Consider the following 16,910-nt stretch of genomic DNA (forward strand, 5'->3'; position numbering starts at 1 on the left):
CATACCTGCTTTGCATTTCTTAAGAGCCCCTTTAATGAGACCTTTTGTGTTTGCTCCGCCCCCGCACCAAAGCATTTACTGAAGGAGCCATGATAAATCACAAACGCAGCTTAGCTATGCAAGCGACCATAGCCAATGGCTATGCAAATGAAGGAGAAAAGGAGCAGGCGAGTGGAGAGGGGTGGAATTTCTCCTTTTGCATCGGGACCGTGAATAGGCATTTTAAAAGTCACATTAAAAAAAAGAACTTTGAGCGAGCATCAAAACTGACCTTGCATAAATGGCCAAAGTCATCTTTGCTGGGTGGGGTGGGGTGGGGGACACAGCCAAAACTCTTGATTTTCTGCAGCATCTCAAACCTGCTCTCAATGTTTCTGTACCCATCGGTTAGAACCCTCGGGATCTGACTCATCGTGTGCATGACAAACACACTTCAACCACAATAAATTAGCAATTCCCAGACTTAACAACCCCTCCTGGACTAATTGCCAGAGATTATTGTATATTATGAGAGCATGATGATACTAATGCCGAAATATGCTCCAGTGATTATGTTGCTATCTTCAATAACTGAGCTGTTTAAATGTCAGTACGGGGAAGACTCTTTAGCGGGAGATGAAATGTTATTTTGGAAATGGGCTGGAAGAACTTTAATAGCCTCCAACCTTTTCAGGAATATGACTTTGATCAACAAGTTGTTATTTTTGTGTCTAGGCCATAAACACCAAAAGGGCTTCGCCTGCCCCCTTTATTTTTTGCTGTAAACTGGGTGTGAAAAAAATGTACAAGATGCCTAAATGGTGGCCTTTCCATTAGGGCCAAACTCAGCACTATGAGGAGAGCCACAGCATTCAAGGGGTCTGATCCATATAAAGAAGGAGGGGGAGGTCTTGTTTTAACATCCGAAGGAACTACACAGATGCGAACATCCCCATTATACCTAGTAATCGGGTATGTTTAGCCTGGAGAGGAGAAGCCTGAGAGGTGTTGTGAGAACCATCTTCAAGTACTTGAAGGGCTGTCATATAGAGGATGGTGCAGAGTTGTTTTCCGCTGCCCCAGAAGGTCGGACCAGAACCAAGGATTGAAATTAAATCAAAAGAGTTTCCGTCTAGACTTTAGGAAGAATTTTGTAACAGTTAGAGGGGTTTCTCAGTGGAATAGGCTTCCTCGGGAGATGGTGGGCTCTCCTTCCCTGGAGATTTTTAAGCAGAGGCTAGATGGCCATCTGTCAGCAATGCTGATTCTATGACTTAGGCAATGCAAAAAAAGCACACACGGGCAGCCCTCATTAGTAAGGATGTGTGAGACTTCCCAGAAAACAAACGTTTTGGCTGTTGCTCAGCAAAGTTTATACTAATTCTGAATCATACTCTGGGGGCTTTGCCTATTGCTATCTTTTCTCTCAGCATGGCTCTAATGACAGGTGCGAGCTGGGCCTTCCGAGATAGGGATGGGCACTGAGGGAGGGTGGAGCTCTCCTCACCTTGCGCCCATTTCATTGAAAAAATGACTCTGCCCGCCCACTTACGTGTAAATGGGGGCAGACATGTGAATAAAAAAAACACAGTTGTCCCCATCATACTTGTTATTTCTTGACATTTTGCCAGTCCGGGCCCTCAAACCGGAACGAAACATGGGCAACATTCAACTGATCCCCAGACAACAGAGGTCAGTTCCCATGGAGGAAATGGCCGCTTTGGAGGGTGGACTCTGAAGCATTATGCCCTGCTGAGGTCCCTCCCCTCCCCAAAACCCCACCCACCCCAGGCCCCACCCCCTAAGTCTCCAAGAATTTCCTATCCCCGAGTTGGCAACCCTAGGAAGGAGCTCTTGGAGTTTAACCAATGACAGTTTGGACCAGTTACAAAGAAAGGAAGGAAGGAAGGAAGGAAGGAAGGAAGGAAGGAAGGAAGGAAGGAAGGAAGGAAGGAAGGAAGGAAGAAAGAAAGAAAGAAAGAAAGAAAGAAAGAAAGAAAGAAAGAAAGGAAGGAAGGAAGGAAAGGAAGGAAGGAAGGGGAAGGAAGGAAGGAAGGAAGGAAGGAAGGAAGGAAGGAAAGAAAGAAATTAAGAAAGAAAGAAAGAAAGAAAGAAAGAAAGAAAGAAAGAAAGAAAGAAAGAAAGAAAGAAAGAAAGAAAGAAAGAAAGAAAGCCAGGGCTTACCATGTATCCTGGGGCACAGGTGCATTTCCCGGTAATGCTGTCACAGTCAGCTCCATTCTGGCAGCGGCAGGCAAGCTGGCAGCCTTCACCATAGAAACCCGGCGGGCAGGTTTCGTTGCAGTAGAGCCCGGCCCAGCCGGCTTTACAGTTGCATTCCCCAGACAGAGGATGGCAGCTGAGAAGAAGGGGTGGGAGTGGGGAGACAGATATCAGTGAGAAGTAGCAGCAAGAAGGGGAAAGGAACACCCCTCTGTTTTAAGAAACAGTAGCAGCATTTCAGAGCAGGAAAAGGTTGATAAAATGCCCGTGGAAACTTGTCTCTTGCTTGCCTGTGAATCACTCCCTCAGCTCCGACTCCAAACCTCTGAGCTGCTGTGATGTCATGGGACATTTAGGACATCGCTTCCCCAGGGCCGCTGCAAATGCAGAACACTGGCCCTCATGCCCCCACGACCCTATTCCACACACACCATGGATCAAGAAATAAAAGTTTGTTAGTTCTAAAGTCGTCCAGATAAAATGGAACAGAACTATGAGGATAGGTGGGAAAGAAACATGGGTAATCTATGTATCAACCAATACCAATATTAACCCTGGCAAAATGTACCCATCTTCCACCCACTTACCATTCACTCATGCTTGGGGCCCTGGGAATGTTAACAAACATTGCAGTTGAGCAGGGGGAGCCCATCAGCAATACCACATCAACAATTTCTGTGAATAAGGTTGCCAGGTCCCTCTTCGCCACAGGCGAGACGTTTTGGGCATTGAAGTCCCTCCCCTCCCCAAACCCACCCTCCTCAGGCTCTGCCCCAAAATTCTCCAGGTATTTCCTAACCCGGAGCTGGCAACCCTAACCATAGAGTTAAGGCTTGCCAACCTCCCGGTACTGACTCACATGCAAATAACCCAAAATATAATGGGAATCAAAATACAAAAGTACCATAGGTTCAACATAAAAATTCCAAAAATGGTGTTTCACTGTTACAATCAAATATGTTGACAAGGTAAGTATACATTCAATCATAGGTTCTTATATTAATGTCATTAAACAACTTTTAACTTTTTTAAAACTTTTTTTACAGGAACAACACTCTTTGTGTACAACACATGTCAGGTCGAAGCGAAAACATGTCAGGTTGAAGGGGTAATTGGACTCTATGGCATTGAAGTCCCTCCCCTCCCCAAGCTCCGCCCTCCTCAGGCTCTGCCCCCAAAATCTCCCGCTGGTAGCGAAGAGGGATCTGGTAACCCTAGCAAGTTGGGATATAAATAAAAAAATAAATACAGAAGTAATACAGGCACGGTGGGATATTATTTATTTGTTTGTTTATTTATTAGATTTCTATCCCACCCTCCTCAGCTAGGCGGGGCTCAGGGCGGATGACTACAGTAAAATCATAAATATAAAACATAATACATATTCATTAAAATCATCCAACTTTATTAAAACAAAATCCAATAATCTTACCTACAATAAAACAATAGGTGGCGCTCAATTAAAAGTCTAATAGCTGCTGAACGCTTGGGCAGTCAGACAGAGCCCCCCCCCCCCATAGTGTATAACCCAGCAAAGCCGGAAAAGGGGGGGGGTTAGGGAGGCCAGCAGAGGACGCCCATAGCTGCCTGCCCTCAATTATAGGACTGGCGGAAAAGCTCCGTCTTCCAGGCCCCGCGGAACTCTTTAAGGTCCTGCGGGGCCCTGAGGTTACTGGGGAGGGAGTTCCACCAGGCCGGAGCTCCACCTGGCTCTTGTCAAGGACAGCTGCACACTTCTAGGGCCAGGGACCACCAATGAATTAAAACCAGCAGAACGTTAATATATAAAATAAAATAAAAATAGAAGCAAGGAAAATGGTCCTAGCCTGGTCTTCTCATGGGAGTAGTAGTAGTAGAAGAAGAAGAAGAAGAAGAAGAGGAAGAGGAGGAGGAGGAGGAGGAGTTGGTTTTCATATGCCAATTTTCTCTGCCGCTTAAGGAAGAATCAAACCAGCTTACAATCACCATCCCTTCCCCTCCCCATAGGATTGCCAGGTCCCTCTTTGCCACCGGCGGGAGGTTTTTGGGGTAGCTGAAGAAATATTGAAACAGGCACAATTACCGGAATCCCTACCCAACTGGAATTAAGGACAATTTTGGACATCAAATGCAAATATTATGAAAAGAAAGACACTACAAAGTTTAATTGTTGATTTCTGTTGGTCTTTATTGTTTTTTCAAGCAAGAAATTTTTGCCTTGTTGCATATACAATTCTGTATATTTAGTTCTTTTGGTTGAGAAGGCACTATGAAGCAATAGTGCGACCTTATAAGAAATATAACAGTAAAAAAAGTAAAAGTATAAGTGAATTATTAGCCTGTATCTGTATATTTTGAATACTACCAATTTACAGTGAATTTACTATTTTTGAATAGTACCTGGATGTTGGCAGCCCTACCTCCCCACAACAGACACCATGTGAGGTAATTGGGGCTGAGAGAGTTAAGAGAGAACTGTGACTAGCCCAAGGTCACCCAGCAGGCTTCATGTGGAGGAGCGGGGAAACCAACCCGGTTCACCAGATCAGCATCCGCCGCTCATGTGGAGGAGCAGGGAATCAAACCTGGTTCTTCATATTAGAGTCCACTGCTCCAAACCACCGCTCTTCACCACTATACCACGCTGGCTCTCTGAAGCCCTTTTCTGGTAGCATCTTGGATATGGTTCTCAGCTGGCCCCCCACCCCTGCTTTGTTTTGCTGTCAGCTAAAGAGACAGGAACGTAATGTTGTGACTAAAAATTACCCCGTTTTGTGGCTTTCATATGCTTCTCCACAGTCTTCCACTAACTAATTAAAACAATTCATCAGCTTAATAAAAAGCAGTCGCCACGTTTTCCGCTTGACAAAGCGCTCCTTGAAATTATTCGCTGCCGGATTGCGCCTCTTAAGGCTTAGAAGAAAAGTAATAAAAAAAGCAGGAGTTTTAAATCCCCCTCCCTCCCTCTGCGTCGATTAATCTTCCCCTAATGGGAACAGAAAACTAAACAGCAAAGAAATAGTTTCGAGTTTCCCTCCGTTTGCAGTTTTCCTCCTAGGGTGCACAGCCCCGCGTTTCCCAGCAGCATTGCGTCGGACAGCTAAATTAAATCTTTCAAAAGTAATGTATGTTCCCAGCAATCTGAATTGGTCTGTTACAATTCAATTGGGGAGAGAAAACACCCCCCAAAGCTTTTCTATTCCTAAGAAGAATCTAATAAACAAACAAACAGACAAACAAGAGTATGGATGCTTTGTTATCAGTCAAACATGTATATTATAAACCCTCCTTCAACCCAAATAAAGATTGCATTACCAAAAACCTACAAGGAAGCAGGAACCAAAAACTATCTTGAGCCCTCAATACTAGGCTGTGGAATTTCTTTCCAGAGCTCAAAATCCACTTCAATGCTCCCTCAAGTTCCTCAGATGCTCAGTTTATTCCTCTGGTCTCCTCTGCGTAACGTGACGTTGCCCCCCAAAGAGTAACTCTGCGGGTGGCTTTGCATCCCATTTTCTTAATGAAAGACCAGAGATAGGATCCCATAGACTTTTCCTGCTAATGGGGATGCTTTCCTCTAATGAGAGGAGCTTTCTGCGAATGCAAGAGACCTCTCCAGTTGGAGGAAAGTACTTAGCATATTTATTCACTGCTTTCCTCCTCAAAGGGATAAAAAAACAGGTTACAAAGGTTGTAAAAAATATAATCAAAATACAATAGAAGAAAAAAGGGAAAGGAATAAACCAAAAAAACCGCCATCTATGTCTTGGATCTGCCCTGCCCTGGATGGTCCAGGCTAGCCTGATTTCATCAGACCTCGGAAGCCAATCTCCAGGTACTAGCTGGAGATCTCCTGCTATTACAACTGATCTCCAGCTGATAGAGATCAGTTCACCTGGAGAAAATGGCCGCTTTGGCAATTGGACTCTATGGCATTGAAGTCCCTCCCCTCCCCCAAACCCCGCCCTCCTCAGGCTCCACCCCAAAAACCTCCCGCTGATAGTGAAGAGGGACCTGGCAATCCTATACGGAGGGTTGGCCCTTGTCAGCCGCGGCCTGATCACACTTTCCACCCCCATAGCCTGGATCTTATAGGCCTGCTTACCCAAGGCCATGGGCCACAAGCCACGGGCTAAGAACCATGGACCAAGAGCCCTTTAGATTATACCTCCAGCTGCATTTTCGACCTGTAAACAGGAACAGCAGGAGGGAAGGCAGCATGGTATAGACTGACCTCGTCAGTTCTCAAAAGCCAAGTAGGGCCAGCCCTGGTGATTCTTGGATGGGAGGCCAACAGCAGTCTTTTGCCTTGAAAACCCCATCAGGGGTTCGCCATAAGTCAACAAACAGGAAGAGCAACCCCCCCCCCAGATATATCTGGGAGAGCCAGCGTGGTGTAGTGGTTAAGAGTGGTGGTTTGGAGCGGTGGACTCTGATCTGGACAACCAGGCTTGATACCCCGCTCCTCCACGTAAGATGCGGAGGCTAATCTGGTGAACTGGATTTGTTTCCCCACTCCTACACATGAAGCCAGCTGGGTGACCTTGGGCTAGTCACAGCTCTGTTAGAGCTCTCTCAGCCCCACCTACCTCACAGGATGTCTGCTGTGGGGAAGGGAAGGCGATTGTAAGCCGGTTTGATTTTCCCTTAAGTGGGAGAGAAAGTTGGCATATAAAAACCAACTCTTCATCATCATCATCATCATCTTAGATGCTGCAGTCGGCAGCATGAATCCTCCCAATCTTGACTCCCAGCTTTCAGGACCAGATTCATCGCATAAAATGAAAGCACTACCATTAACGGAACGGATCCATGGCATCCAACCCCTAGTCTTGATTGTAGCTCCAGCAAAACATTCATCTCATGACGACAGGAGTTTTTGTTGTGAGTTTTTGTTCTGCCTGCTCCTATCTGCATATCTGTAGCTCAGCGGCAGAGCATCTGCTTCACATGCAGAAGGTCCCAGGTTCAATTCCCAGTGTCTCTAGTTGAAAGGATCTGCGAGTAGGCGGTGAAAGTCCTCAGCCTGAGACCCTGGAGAGTGGCTGGCAGTCAGAGAAGAGAAGTCAGACTGCAATAGACCAAGGGTCTGACTCTGGCCTATGCAAGGACATTTCCCTGTGGTTCCCCCACCCCACCCCCACTGACTGCTTTGGGGTTTCCTTTTGATTATGCATGCCTTTTCCGAACGCATTTTGCCCATATTTTCCAGATTCTGGCTAAAACTGTATATGGAAAACGAGAGCAAAACATGCAGGGAGAGCAAGGCGACCTCTGACGGTCAGGAAGCCCAAAACAGTCAGAGGGGTGAACGCAGGGAAATGTCCCTGCATAAAAGGCCTCTGTATAAGGCAGCTATATGTGTTCATCCTGGATTCTGTTGTGTGGTTATACCAGAATGTGGCAGACGCTTGGGGAACAGCTGTCATCTCGACAGGGGAAGTGGTATCACAGCCACCTGGATTTAATAGGTGTCCAAATTCTAGGCATCAAAAGGGTGTCTTTGGAGAAGGTCACTTGCCTCTCGGCTCAGGTGTCCCCTCGTCTTGCAACTTTGACGGGCTTCTGAAGAGCTCCTTGGCAAAGTCAAAGGCTGAAATACCATGGGATGGCGGAAAAGAATATCCACGGATCTACGGCTTGCCGCTGTCTCTTTTGTTCCGCGGTGACCAAGATAAGACTGAGCGGAATGACAGATTTTATCAACGGAGAGACTAGACTCATTTATTAAGAGAAGCAGATAGCATCTGGAGACGAGAACGCTTCAAGGCAAGACAACGGAATACACGCAGACAAGGAGGTACGAGGAAAGGCAGCCGGGCTGGATCAGCAGCACAAAACCCAAGGATCCAACAGGGAAAGGAAATGCTAAGAGGAACGTTCAATAACATTTAAAGTCTTGGCCTCGAAAAATGCCAGCCTCCATCCACTTTGGACAACCCAGCTTAGGCTGAGTCCAGATGGTAGTTCAGAAACCGCAGCAGTTAGAGAAACAGCTGTTTATTCACTGTTTTTCTCCTCAAACAGATCCAAAGCAGGTTACAACGGTTGTAAAAATATAATCAAAATACAACAGATGAACAGAGGGAAAGGAGTCACAGAAAAAGAGTTGGAAGGGACCACACAGGCCATCTAGTCCAACCCCCTGCTCAATGCAGAATCAGCCTAGAGCATCCCTGACAAGTGCTTGTCCAGCCTCTGCTTAAAGACTGCCAGGGAGGGGGAGCTCGCCACCTCCCTAGGCAGCCGATTCCACTGTCCTAACAACTCTTACTGTAAAAAAAGTTTCCCTAATATCCAGCAGGTACCTTTCTGCCTGCAATTTAAACCCATTATTGCGAGTCCTATCTTCTGCTGCAAACAGAAACAGCTCCCTGCCCTCCTCTAAGTGACAGCCATTCAAATACTTCAAGAGAACAATCATGTCCCCCCTCAACCTCCTCTTCTCCAGACTGAACATCCCCAAGTCCCTCAGCTTTTCCTCATAGGGCTTGATCTCCAGGCCCCAAACAAACACAAAATTACCTCCTATATCTTAGGTCGTCCCTGACCTGGATGGCCCAGGCTAGCCTGATATTGTCAGATCTCAGAAGCTGTTTGATTAAAACAATTGTCCCTAGTACATGGGTTGGGGTCCTAATACTAAATATTTATATGTATACAGAGTGTTAAGCAGGAGTACTGCAATCAAAAGCTCTGTTCACGACTTGAGTTCGATCCCAAAGGAAGTCGGTTTCAGGTAGCCGGCTCAAGGCTGACTCAGCCTTCCATCCTTCCGGGATCGGTCAAATGAGTACCCAGCTTACTGGGGGTAAAGGGAAGACGACTGGGGAAGGCACTGGCAAACCACCCCGTAAACAAAAGTCTGCCTAGGAAACGTCGGGATGTGACGCCCCCCCCCATGGGTCAGGAATGACCTGGTGCTTGCACAGGGGACCTTTACCTTTTAAAGTCATAGTTAGCACCATAGTGCGGCTCAGTCTGGGAAAACAGCAGATTACCTGAGGCCCACCTCAGAAGTTTGATATTGAGATGGGATGTAGATCCAGACTTTTCTGGCATCTTCCAACCGTGGGCACAATGTTACACCAGCTTTGGGGTCTGCTACATGAAAAACGGTGGACTGGATGGTGTCGGTGGCTCTGATTCTGTTGTAGGGCTGCCAGCCCTGGGTTGGGAAAGTCCTGGATATTTGAAGGTGGAGCCTGGGGAAGGTGGGATTTGGAGAGGGACCACAGCAGGGTCAAATGACACAGAAACCACCCTCCAAAGCAGCCTTCTTCAGGAGGACTGATCTCTGTTGTCAGGACAGGAGATCAGTTCTAATTTCAGGGAACTCCAGACCCCACCTGGCGGTTGGCAACCCTATCTGTTAGTCTACTCAGCTTCCTTTCCCTAGATTTAACAGCCATTGGCTATTCATCTACCATTTCCCACTTTAAAAAAGGGGGGGATGAAGATTTTTTCTTGACACTATAGTGAGAAAAGTTGCCACATCTCTCACACAACTCACTTGTCTACTTGACAGCAGAGAACACACTATCCATTTCTCAGAAAGTGTCATTAGCTGTTTTATCCAGGGAGTCCACTCAGATTGTCAACGGAAGGCTTGTTAAAAGGAAATATTTTAAATATTTTAACTGATAAAAGGAAATATTTCTTCACACAACACATAGTTAAATGGTGGAACTCCCTGCCCCAGGATGTGGTGATGGCTGCCAACTTGGAAGGCTTTAAGAGGGGAGCGGACATATTCATGGAGGAGAGAGCTATCCATGGCTACTAGTTAAAGTGGATACTAGTCATGATGCATACCTATTCTCTCCAGGATCAGAGGAGCATGCCTATTATATTAGGTGCTCTGGAAGACAGGCAGGAGAATGTTGCTGCGGTCGTCTTGTTTGTGGGCTTCCTAGAGGCCCCTGGTTGGCCACTGTGTGAACAGACTGCCGGACTTGATGGGCCTTGGTCTGATCCAGCATGATGTTTCTTATGTTCTTATGGTCCTTTCTCACATACCCACGGTAATGCTGATCACCACTTTGGGGTCAGGAAGCAATTTTCCTCCAGGCTAGATTAGCCAGGGATCCTGGAGGGTTTCCTCCCCCCCATCTTCTAGGCATGGAATTCCTGGGGGTTGGGGGGGGGGAGGTAGTTATAAATTTCCTGCATTGTGCAAGGGGTTGGACAAGATGACCCTGGTGGACCCAACTCTATGATTCTATTATTCTAAGAAGGATTGACCTCATCTTCCCCTTTGGCATCAATCCCAATGACCCCCGGACTGTTTGTTAATATTTGTAAAAATCAAGATCAAGGATTATCTTACGTAAATGTGTAATTCAGCCTTTATTTAGCAGCTTAAACTGATTGAATGTTGTTCCCGTATTTACAAATATACTGTGTTTAACCCGGACTTTTCATTTTAAAGGATAATGGAGACTCTCAGGAGTCTGTTACCAGACGCCCCCACCCACTCCGGACATCTCTTTCTTACCAACCGGGGAAGCCACTTTAAGACACTGAATGGTGTTTTCCCTTAATGGCAATTTTATGCCAATTTAGCATTGCGAACTAAATCTGCTTTCTTATGCTTCGTGTCAGTGACCAACCCCCCCCCCAAAAAAGAGTGGCTTAAATTCAAGCTTATCTAAATTGCAGATCAGTCTATAAACTCTTGGCAAAAGCCTCGACAGCCGCAGCTCCCTCCAAGAGCCACTTCACACTTTACGAGGTCAAGCCAGCGTGCCCTCAGCATTTGCCTCCGCTCAACACATGAAAAGGGTGGCGCGCGTCGCTAAACGTGCATTGGGCACGCACCAGAGAGCCACCGCCAATTCACACAAAGGACAAAGCGACCCTTGGTCTGGCCCCTTCCAAGTGAAAGATAGCTCGTCCGATGGGCGCCGCTCCAAGCCTCCTCCAGTGTATCGTGAGCGCGCATAAATGCCAGAGCTCTGGTGCACCGCTTGCATGCATAACCAGAGGCCGGGGGCGATTCAGTCCGAGCGGTCTGGGAAACAGTTAGCCAACATCAGCGTGAGAGTCAGGCTCTCCACCTGCCTTGTTTTAAATGTGAGGAATGACTGTATCAAAGGCACATTTGCCGGGGAGATCAATTATCACCAGCCGTGTACGGAAACATTCAGTCCTATCGTCGGCTCTGCACATTTATCCAGGAATGAAGGTGAATAGAAATGAGGGCCACGAGAGCTGGAATGATCTCCTCTTCATTCAGCAGTCTGCACCTTTGTCCGATTGCCTCCCGGTTAAAATGTGTCGATTGGCAACGCAGTGAGAGCCAAACCAAAAATAGGGAAAAAACTCAACCAGGGAACCTAAGGGTTGAGCTAGAAACTAAAAATTCTTATAAAGTAATATATATATAAAAATATTATATATTTTAGAGAGCAAGTATGGTGTAGTGGTCAAGAGCAGTGGTTTGGAGCAGTGGACTCTAATCCAACACGACTGCAGCAGCATTATCCTGCCTGTGTTCCTCAGCACCTAATATAATAGGCAGGCTCCTCTGATCCTGAAGAGAAGAGGTATGAAACATGACTAGTATTCATTTGGACTAGTAGCCATGGATAGCCCTCTCCTTCATGAACATGTCCACTGCTCTCTTAAAACCTTCCAAACGGACAGCTATCACGACATCCTGGGGCAGGGAGTTCCACAGGATTGCGCCACAGAGATAGGCAATGGCGAACCACCTCTGTTTCCTCTCTTGCCTTGGAAACCCCATGAGGGGTCACCATAAATCAGCTGCGACTCTATGACCCTTTCCAACACCAATGGTTGTATCTGAAGCCTTTCTGTGCATTATGGTCTCTGGTCCTTAAATTCCAGGATTTCCACTGTGGCAATTCCATCAAGCTGTTCTCTCTTCTGTTTTCCTTCTGGTTGCTCAGGCTACACAGTCTTCCTCCTCCGGCTAGATCCAGCTGAGTTGATCTGCGCACAGGGCTACTGACACCAGGAGCAACTCAGTACAGGAGTTTGGGTCACAGGATTTACCCAGAGGAGGCCAGCGTGGTGTAGTGGTTAAGAGCGGTGGTTTGGAGCGGTGGACTCTGATCAAGAGATCCGGGTTTGATTCCCCACTCTTCCACATGAGCGGCGGAGGCTAATCTGGTGAACCGGATTTGCTTTCCCACTCCTACACATTAAGCCAGCTTGGTGGACCCTGGGCTAGTCACACATTCTCAGCCCCACCTACCTCACAGGGTATCTGTTGTGGGGAGGGGAAGGGAAGGTGATTGTAAGCCAGTTTGATTCTTCTTTAAGTGGTAGAGAAAGTCGGCATATAAAAACCAACTCTTCTTCTAATATAACTCCCAGCAGGAAAAGCTTGGTATAATACATGTGCCCATCCTACCCACAATCAACAGGACGCATGAGGCACATACCTGGCAGTGTTGACAGCATGGCAGGGACATCTCCTGTTACATTTTAAGCCGTAAAACCCCTCGGGGCACATCCGCTCCTGGCAATGAATCCCCTTGAAGCCCGGATCGCACAGACAGGCCCCATTGATGTGGTAGCATTTGGCCCTGTTCTCGCAGTCACACTTCTGTGTACACTGGAAGCCGAAGGTCCCAATGGGACACTCTTCTTGGCACCTGTAGAAAAGAAGCAGAAGGCCTACTCGTGAGCCAGAAACTCCAGGAAGCAAAGCAACAGACCTGAGTCAGGGTTAGCAGCATCGGGTCAGATGGATAACGTCGGGTTTTAGCATTTGGCTTTCCCGATCACAACACTTAAGCCGTTTTATGCTTGGTAATTAGCAGCACGTTCCAGGCTGAAGTGCCCCGCATATTTTTTTTATTTCTTCACGCTGAACCGTCATTTCAGATGTCACTGAGAAGCTGGCACATACCTGCTTTGCATTTCTTAAGAGCCCCTTTAACGCGACCTTTTGTATTTGCTCTGCCCCCGACTCGAAGCATTCACTGAAGGAAGCATGAAGAATCACAGCCGCAGCTTAGCTATGCAAACGAGGATTGCTAATGGCTATGCAAATGAAGGAACGAAGTAGCAGGCGAATGGGGGATGGAATTTGTTTGACTTTCTCCTCTTGTATCAGGACCGTGAATAGTCATTTTAAAGGTCGGATTTAAGAAAGGAGCTTTGAGCGAGCATCAACCCTACATAAATGGCTTTAGAAAGATTAGGAAATGAAAATTCCCTAGAGCTCTGCTTTGGGGGTGATTCTCAGCTTCACATCAATCTTTGCTTTACCATGCCAGAAAGGCTATCAACCCTTCTAGCTTTTGATAATACAGTACAATCTCTAGGATCGCGAATCCTTTTGTTTCTCTTATTTGAGTAACCAGCAATTGAACAGACACCTATTTGAATCTTTCAGTCTTTTATTGAAAGCGAGATTCTTTTTATTAAGCAAGACAGTGTACAAAAAAGAACCGAAATAATTGAGCCTACACAGAGTATAGATCAACAGGCGAGTATGATCAAAGTACCTAACATTATTCTAATGCATATCAAAAACTAGTCGTCAGAACAAATCAGAATTCGGTCCCTTTTCCATTGCTCTTAAGGAATATCAAATAAGCCAAAAAGGTCCCAATGTCTTACTAAGCAGGGATCCTTCAATCTCTGCCTTCTGAGCTTCAGTCCAAGGAAATCTGATTTGGTCTTCACAAACATGTATAGTTATAGAGAAAACTTATCTATCTGATCAATCTCTGAAGTTGCTTATCACAATCATGTGACTACTTCTAATTATCTGGTTGGCTATTGTAATAGGCAAACTCAGCACAAACACATACGATTATTTCAACAAATGCTTTTAGTGCATTTCTGAAATAGCAAGCTAGAAGGCCATAGCTGCCTCAGCAAAAATACTTTCTCAGGCCTAGAAGCTGCAAACAAAGGATGACATAACTAACAGGTGTCTCCTTACACTGGGGATGAGATCATTCCTACTGCGACAGAAGAGTCTTGCTCAAAGCCAGAATATTTTAACTAGGGAACTTTTCACTAGGGTCCCCCCCCCCCGCTCTTTCAATATATTATTGTCCTGCTTCTAGCCCAGGGGTCCCCAACAAGGTGTCCATGGGTGCCACTGTGCCCTCCGACACCTTTCCTGTTGCCCGCTAGAGGTTTTAGAAAGTGGATGGGGGGGGGGGGCTTTTGTCCAGTAAAGCTTCGGATTGGCCAGTGGAGATTTGGTTGGTTGTGCAGATCTTTAAAAACATTGCTTTTGCAGCTCAGCACAAGGATCTCAACGGTGCGACAGAAGGAAAGCTGCGGCGGCCGTTTTGTGGCTGGCTCCACCCCCTGCAGCCACCATTTTGTGGCCGCCATTGTGGGGCTGTGCCCACAACGCTGTGTCAGAATTCCACAGGGGACGAGTATGAACTAGATACATAAAACAGAGTATTAACTAGATACATAAAACAAAGTATTAACTAGATACATAAAATAGAGTATTAACTAGATACATAAAATATGAAGATGATACATTTAGCTTTAGTTTTTAACAGAGGATGTTTATATTATTACTAGGGAAATTATTAGTATGTATTTATGAAATGTCTATAAAAATGAAATATAACATATCTTATTGTAAAAAAGAGACATAACACGGGGCATTAATACACAGTCTCAGAAATTACAGGGTGTATTTTAAGTTATATTTATTTCAGATGTATGTTTGCAGTATACTGACTGAACTTGGACACAGAAATATCATCTCTCCCCTTTCCCCCTTTTCCCCCCTTTCTGTACCCCGAAAAATTAAATAATATATATATATTTTAAAAAGAATTCCACAGGGGCCTGCAGGCTCAAAAAGGTTGGCGACTCCCATACTAGCCTGTCTTATCAATACCGATTTAGGCTGCTTGGTGTTTATTTTATGCTGCTTTTATGTCCTGGCTTGTTTTGAATGGTTGTGTTTTTACAGGGTTGTGGTTATAGTTGTACGCTGACTCAAGACAGTCTCTGAAGGGGTGGCATATTCATTTTCCAAATAAATAAATAAGCAAACACCAGATCTGATCAAGGATCCATCTAATCCAGAGTTCTCTATCTGATGACACAGATGCATCTTTAAGCTCACAGGTTGGATATGCAGGTGATAGTTTTCCCTTGTTTCTCACCCCAGTATTGGGTATGCAGAGGGATACTGCCACTGCACATGGAGGTTCTAATGGGCTATAGAGGTTTTTTTTTTAAGCTAGCTAAGATGTCTGCACACATCTTGAGGCAGTTAATATCCAATATGATACAGGGCGGACAGAAGGGTTTCCTTTAGTTTCACTCTTTGGCCCAAATCAGCTCTGTTGGGTGAAGGATGGGAGATGGAAACTTCAGATCAATATAGGGATGCATAGGGTTGCCAGCTCCAGGTTGGGAAATGCCTGGAAATTTGGGGGGATGGAGTCTAAGGAGGGTGGAGTTTGGAGAGGGGTCGGACTTCAATGCTATAAAGTCCAATTGCCAAAGTGGCCATTTTCTCCAGGGGAACTGATTTCTATCGCCTGGAGATCAGTTATAATAGCGGGAGATCTCCAGCCACCACCTGGAGGTTGGCAACCCTATGGATGTGCCTTTACAGAGATTCGATTTGGGAACCCTCAATCTGATCCCAGCTGCCTGGAAGATGGTTCAAATGTCTACACGGGTACCGTTATTGGTGTGATCCTCTCTAGTTTTGCCTATAGAAGGCCACTGAGTGCTATTCTGACTTTTCAGAACAAAGACTGGGCTAAGATTCAGAAAGCTTCTCCTAAGACACATGACTGGATATCAGAAATAAAAGAGGTCTATATTTTAGTGAAATTAACCGCTTACCAAAAAATAATGATATTAATAGTGTAGACCTCTTATGGACAAGAATGATTCAAAGAATAGAAATGTCCATTTTGTAATAAGATATAGTTTTGGTAAAGAGAGCCAGCGTGATGTACTGGTTAAGAGCGGTGGTTTGGAGCGGTGGACTCTGATCTGGTGAACCGGATTTGTTTCCCCACTCCTCCACATGAAGCCAGCTGGGTGACCGTGGGCTAGTCACACTCCCTCAGCCCCACCTTCCTCACAGGGTGTCTGCTGTGGGGAGGGGAAGGGAAGGTGATTGTAAGCCTGTTTGATTCTTCCTTAAGTGGTAGAGAAAGTCGGCATATAAAAACCAGCTCTTCTTCTTCTTCTTAAGTGAGAAGGAGTTAGTGATATAGAGGTGTAAATTATTTTATGTTATTTTATGTGATTATGTGACTATCTGTTTTTAGTTTAGGTATATATCTATTGCTGATTGTCCATTAAAAGTATTAAAAAAGAAGACTGGGCTAAGATAAGACTTAAATAAGGTACAATTTTTAGAAATATACACTGTAGCACAATTAATGTGCCGCAAATTCAACAGGTAATTGGGAACCGTATGATTCTTGCTTTAACTTTGGCATATTTGGCCTCCAGATAATGATGCTAGACAACCATTCTAAGGAACGATGAGATCTCCCGCCCACTGGGAAAGTCCCCATCAATAAAGACGAAGCCTCTGCTGATTTTTGCAAGTTTCCTAATCCTGCAAGGAATGGATATCTCCAGCAGCCTGATCCACCAAGGACTACCCTGCCATTTATTATTAATAAAGTCTTATCGCCTGCATAGCAGGAACTGGTATTTGCCCAATCAGCATTCATTTTAATCTCCCAATTGATTAAAATGTTTACTGTAACCGCCGCACCAGCGAGGAGGCCGTT

The 16,910-nt window shown here is 45.6% G+C and overlaps 1 protein-coding gene across 1 annotated transcript in view; it reads right to left on the reverse strand.

The window, feature by feature from the left end:
• The window catches only part of MEGF11 (multiple EGF like domains 11), a 385,704-nt gene that overhangs the window by 144,328 nt on the left and 224,466 nt on the right, over window positions 1–16,910 (reverse strand). The window contains exons 9-10 of the mRNA XM_056865833.1: window positions 12,594–12,806; window positions 2,164–2,338 (exon numbers count right to left, since the gene is read on the reverse strand). Of these exons, the coding sequence (XP_056721811.1) occupies window positions 2,164–2,338; window positions 12,594–12,806 (388 nt within the window). The remainder of the gene's footprint in view (window positions 1–2,163; window positions 2,339–12,593; window positions 12,807–16,910) is intronic.

Source organism: Euleptes europaea, chromosome 20, assembly GCF_029931775.1.
Source record: "Euleptes europaea isolate rEulEur1 chromosome 20, rEulEur1.hap1, whole genome shotgun sequence".
In the NCBI taxonomy this organism is placed as follows: domain Eukaryota; kingdom Metazoa; phylum Chordata; class Lepidosauria; order Squamata; family Sphaerodactylidae; genus Euleptes; species Euleptes europaea.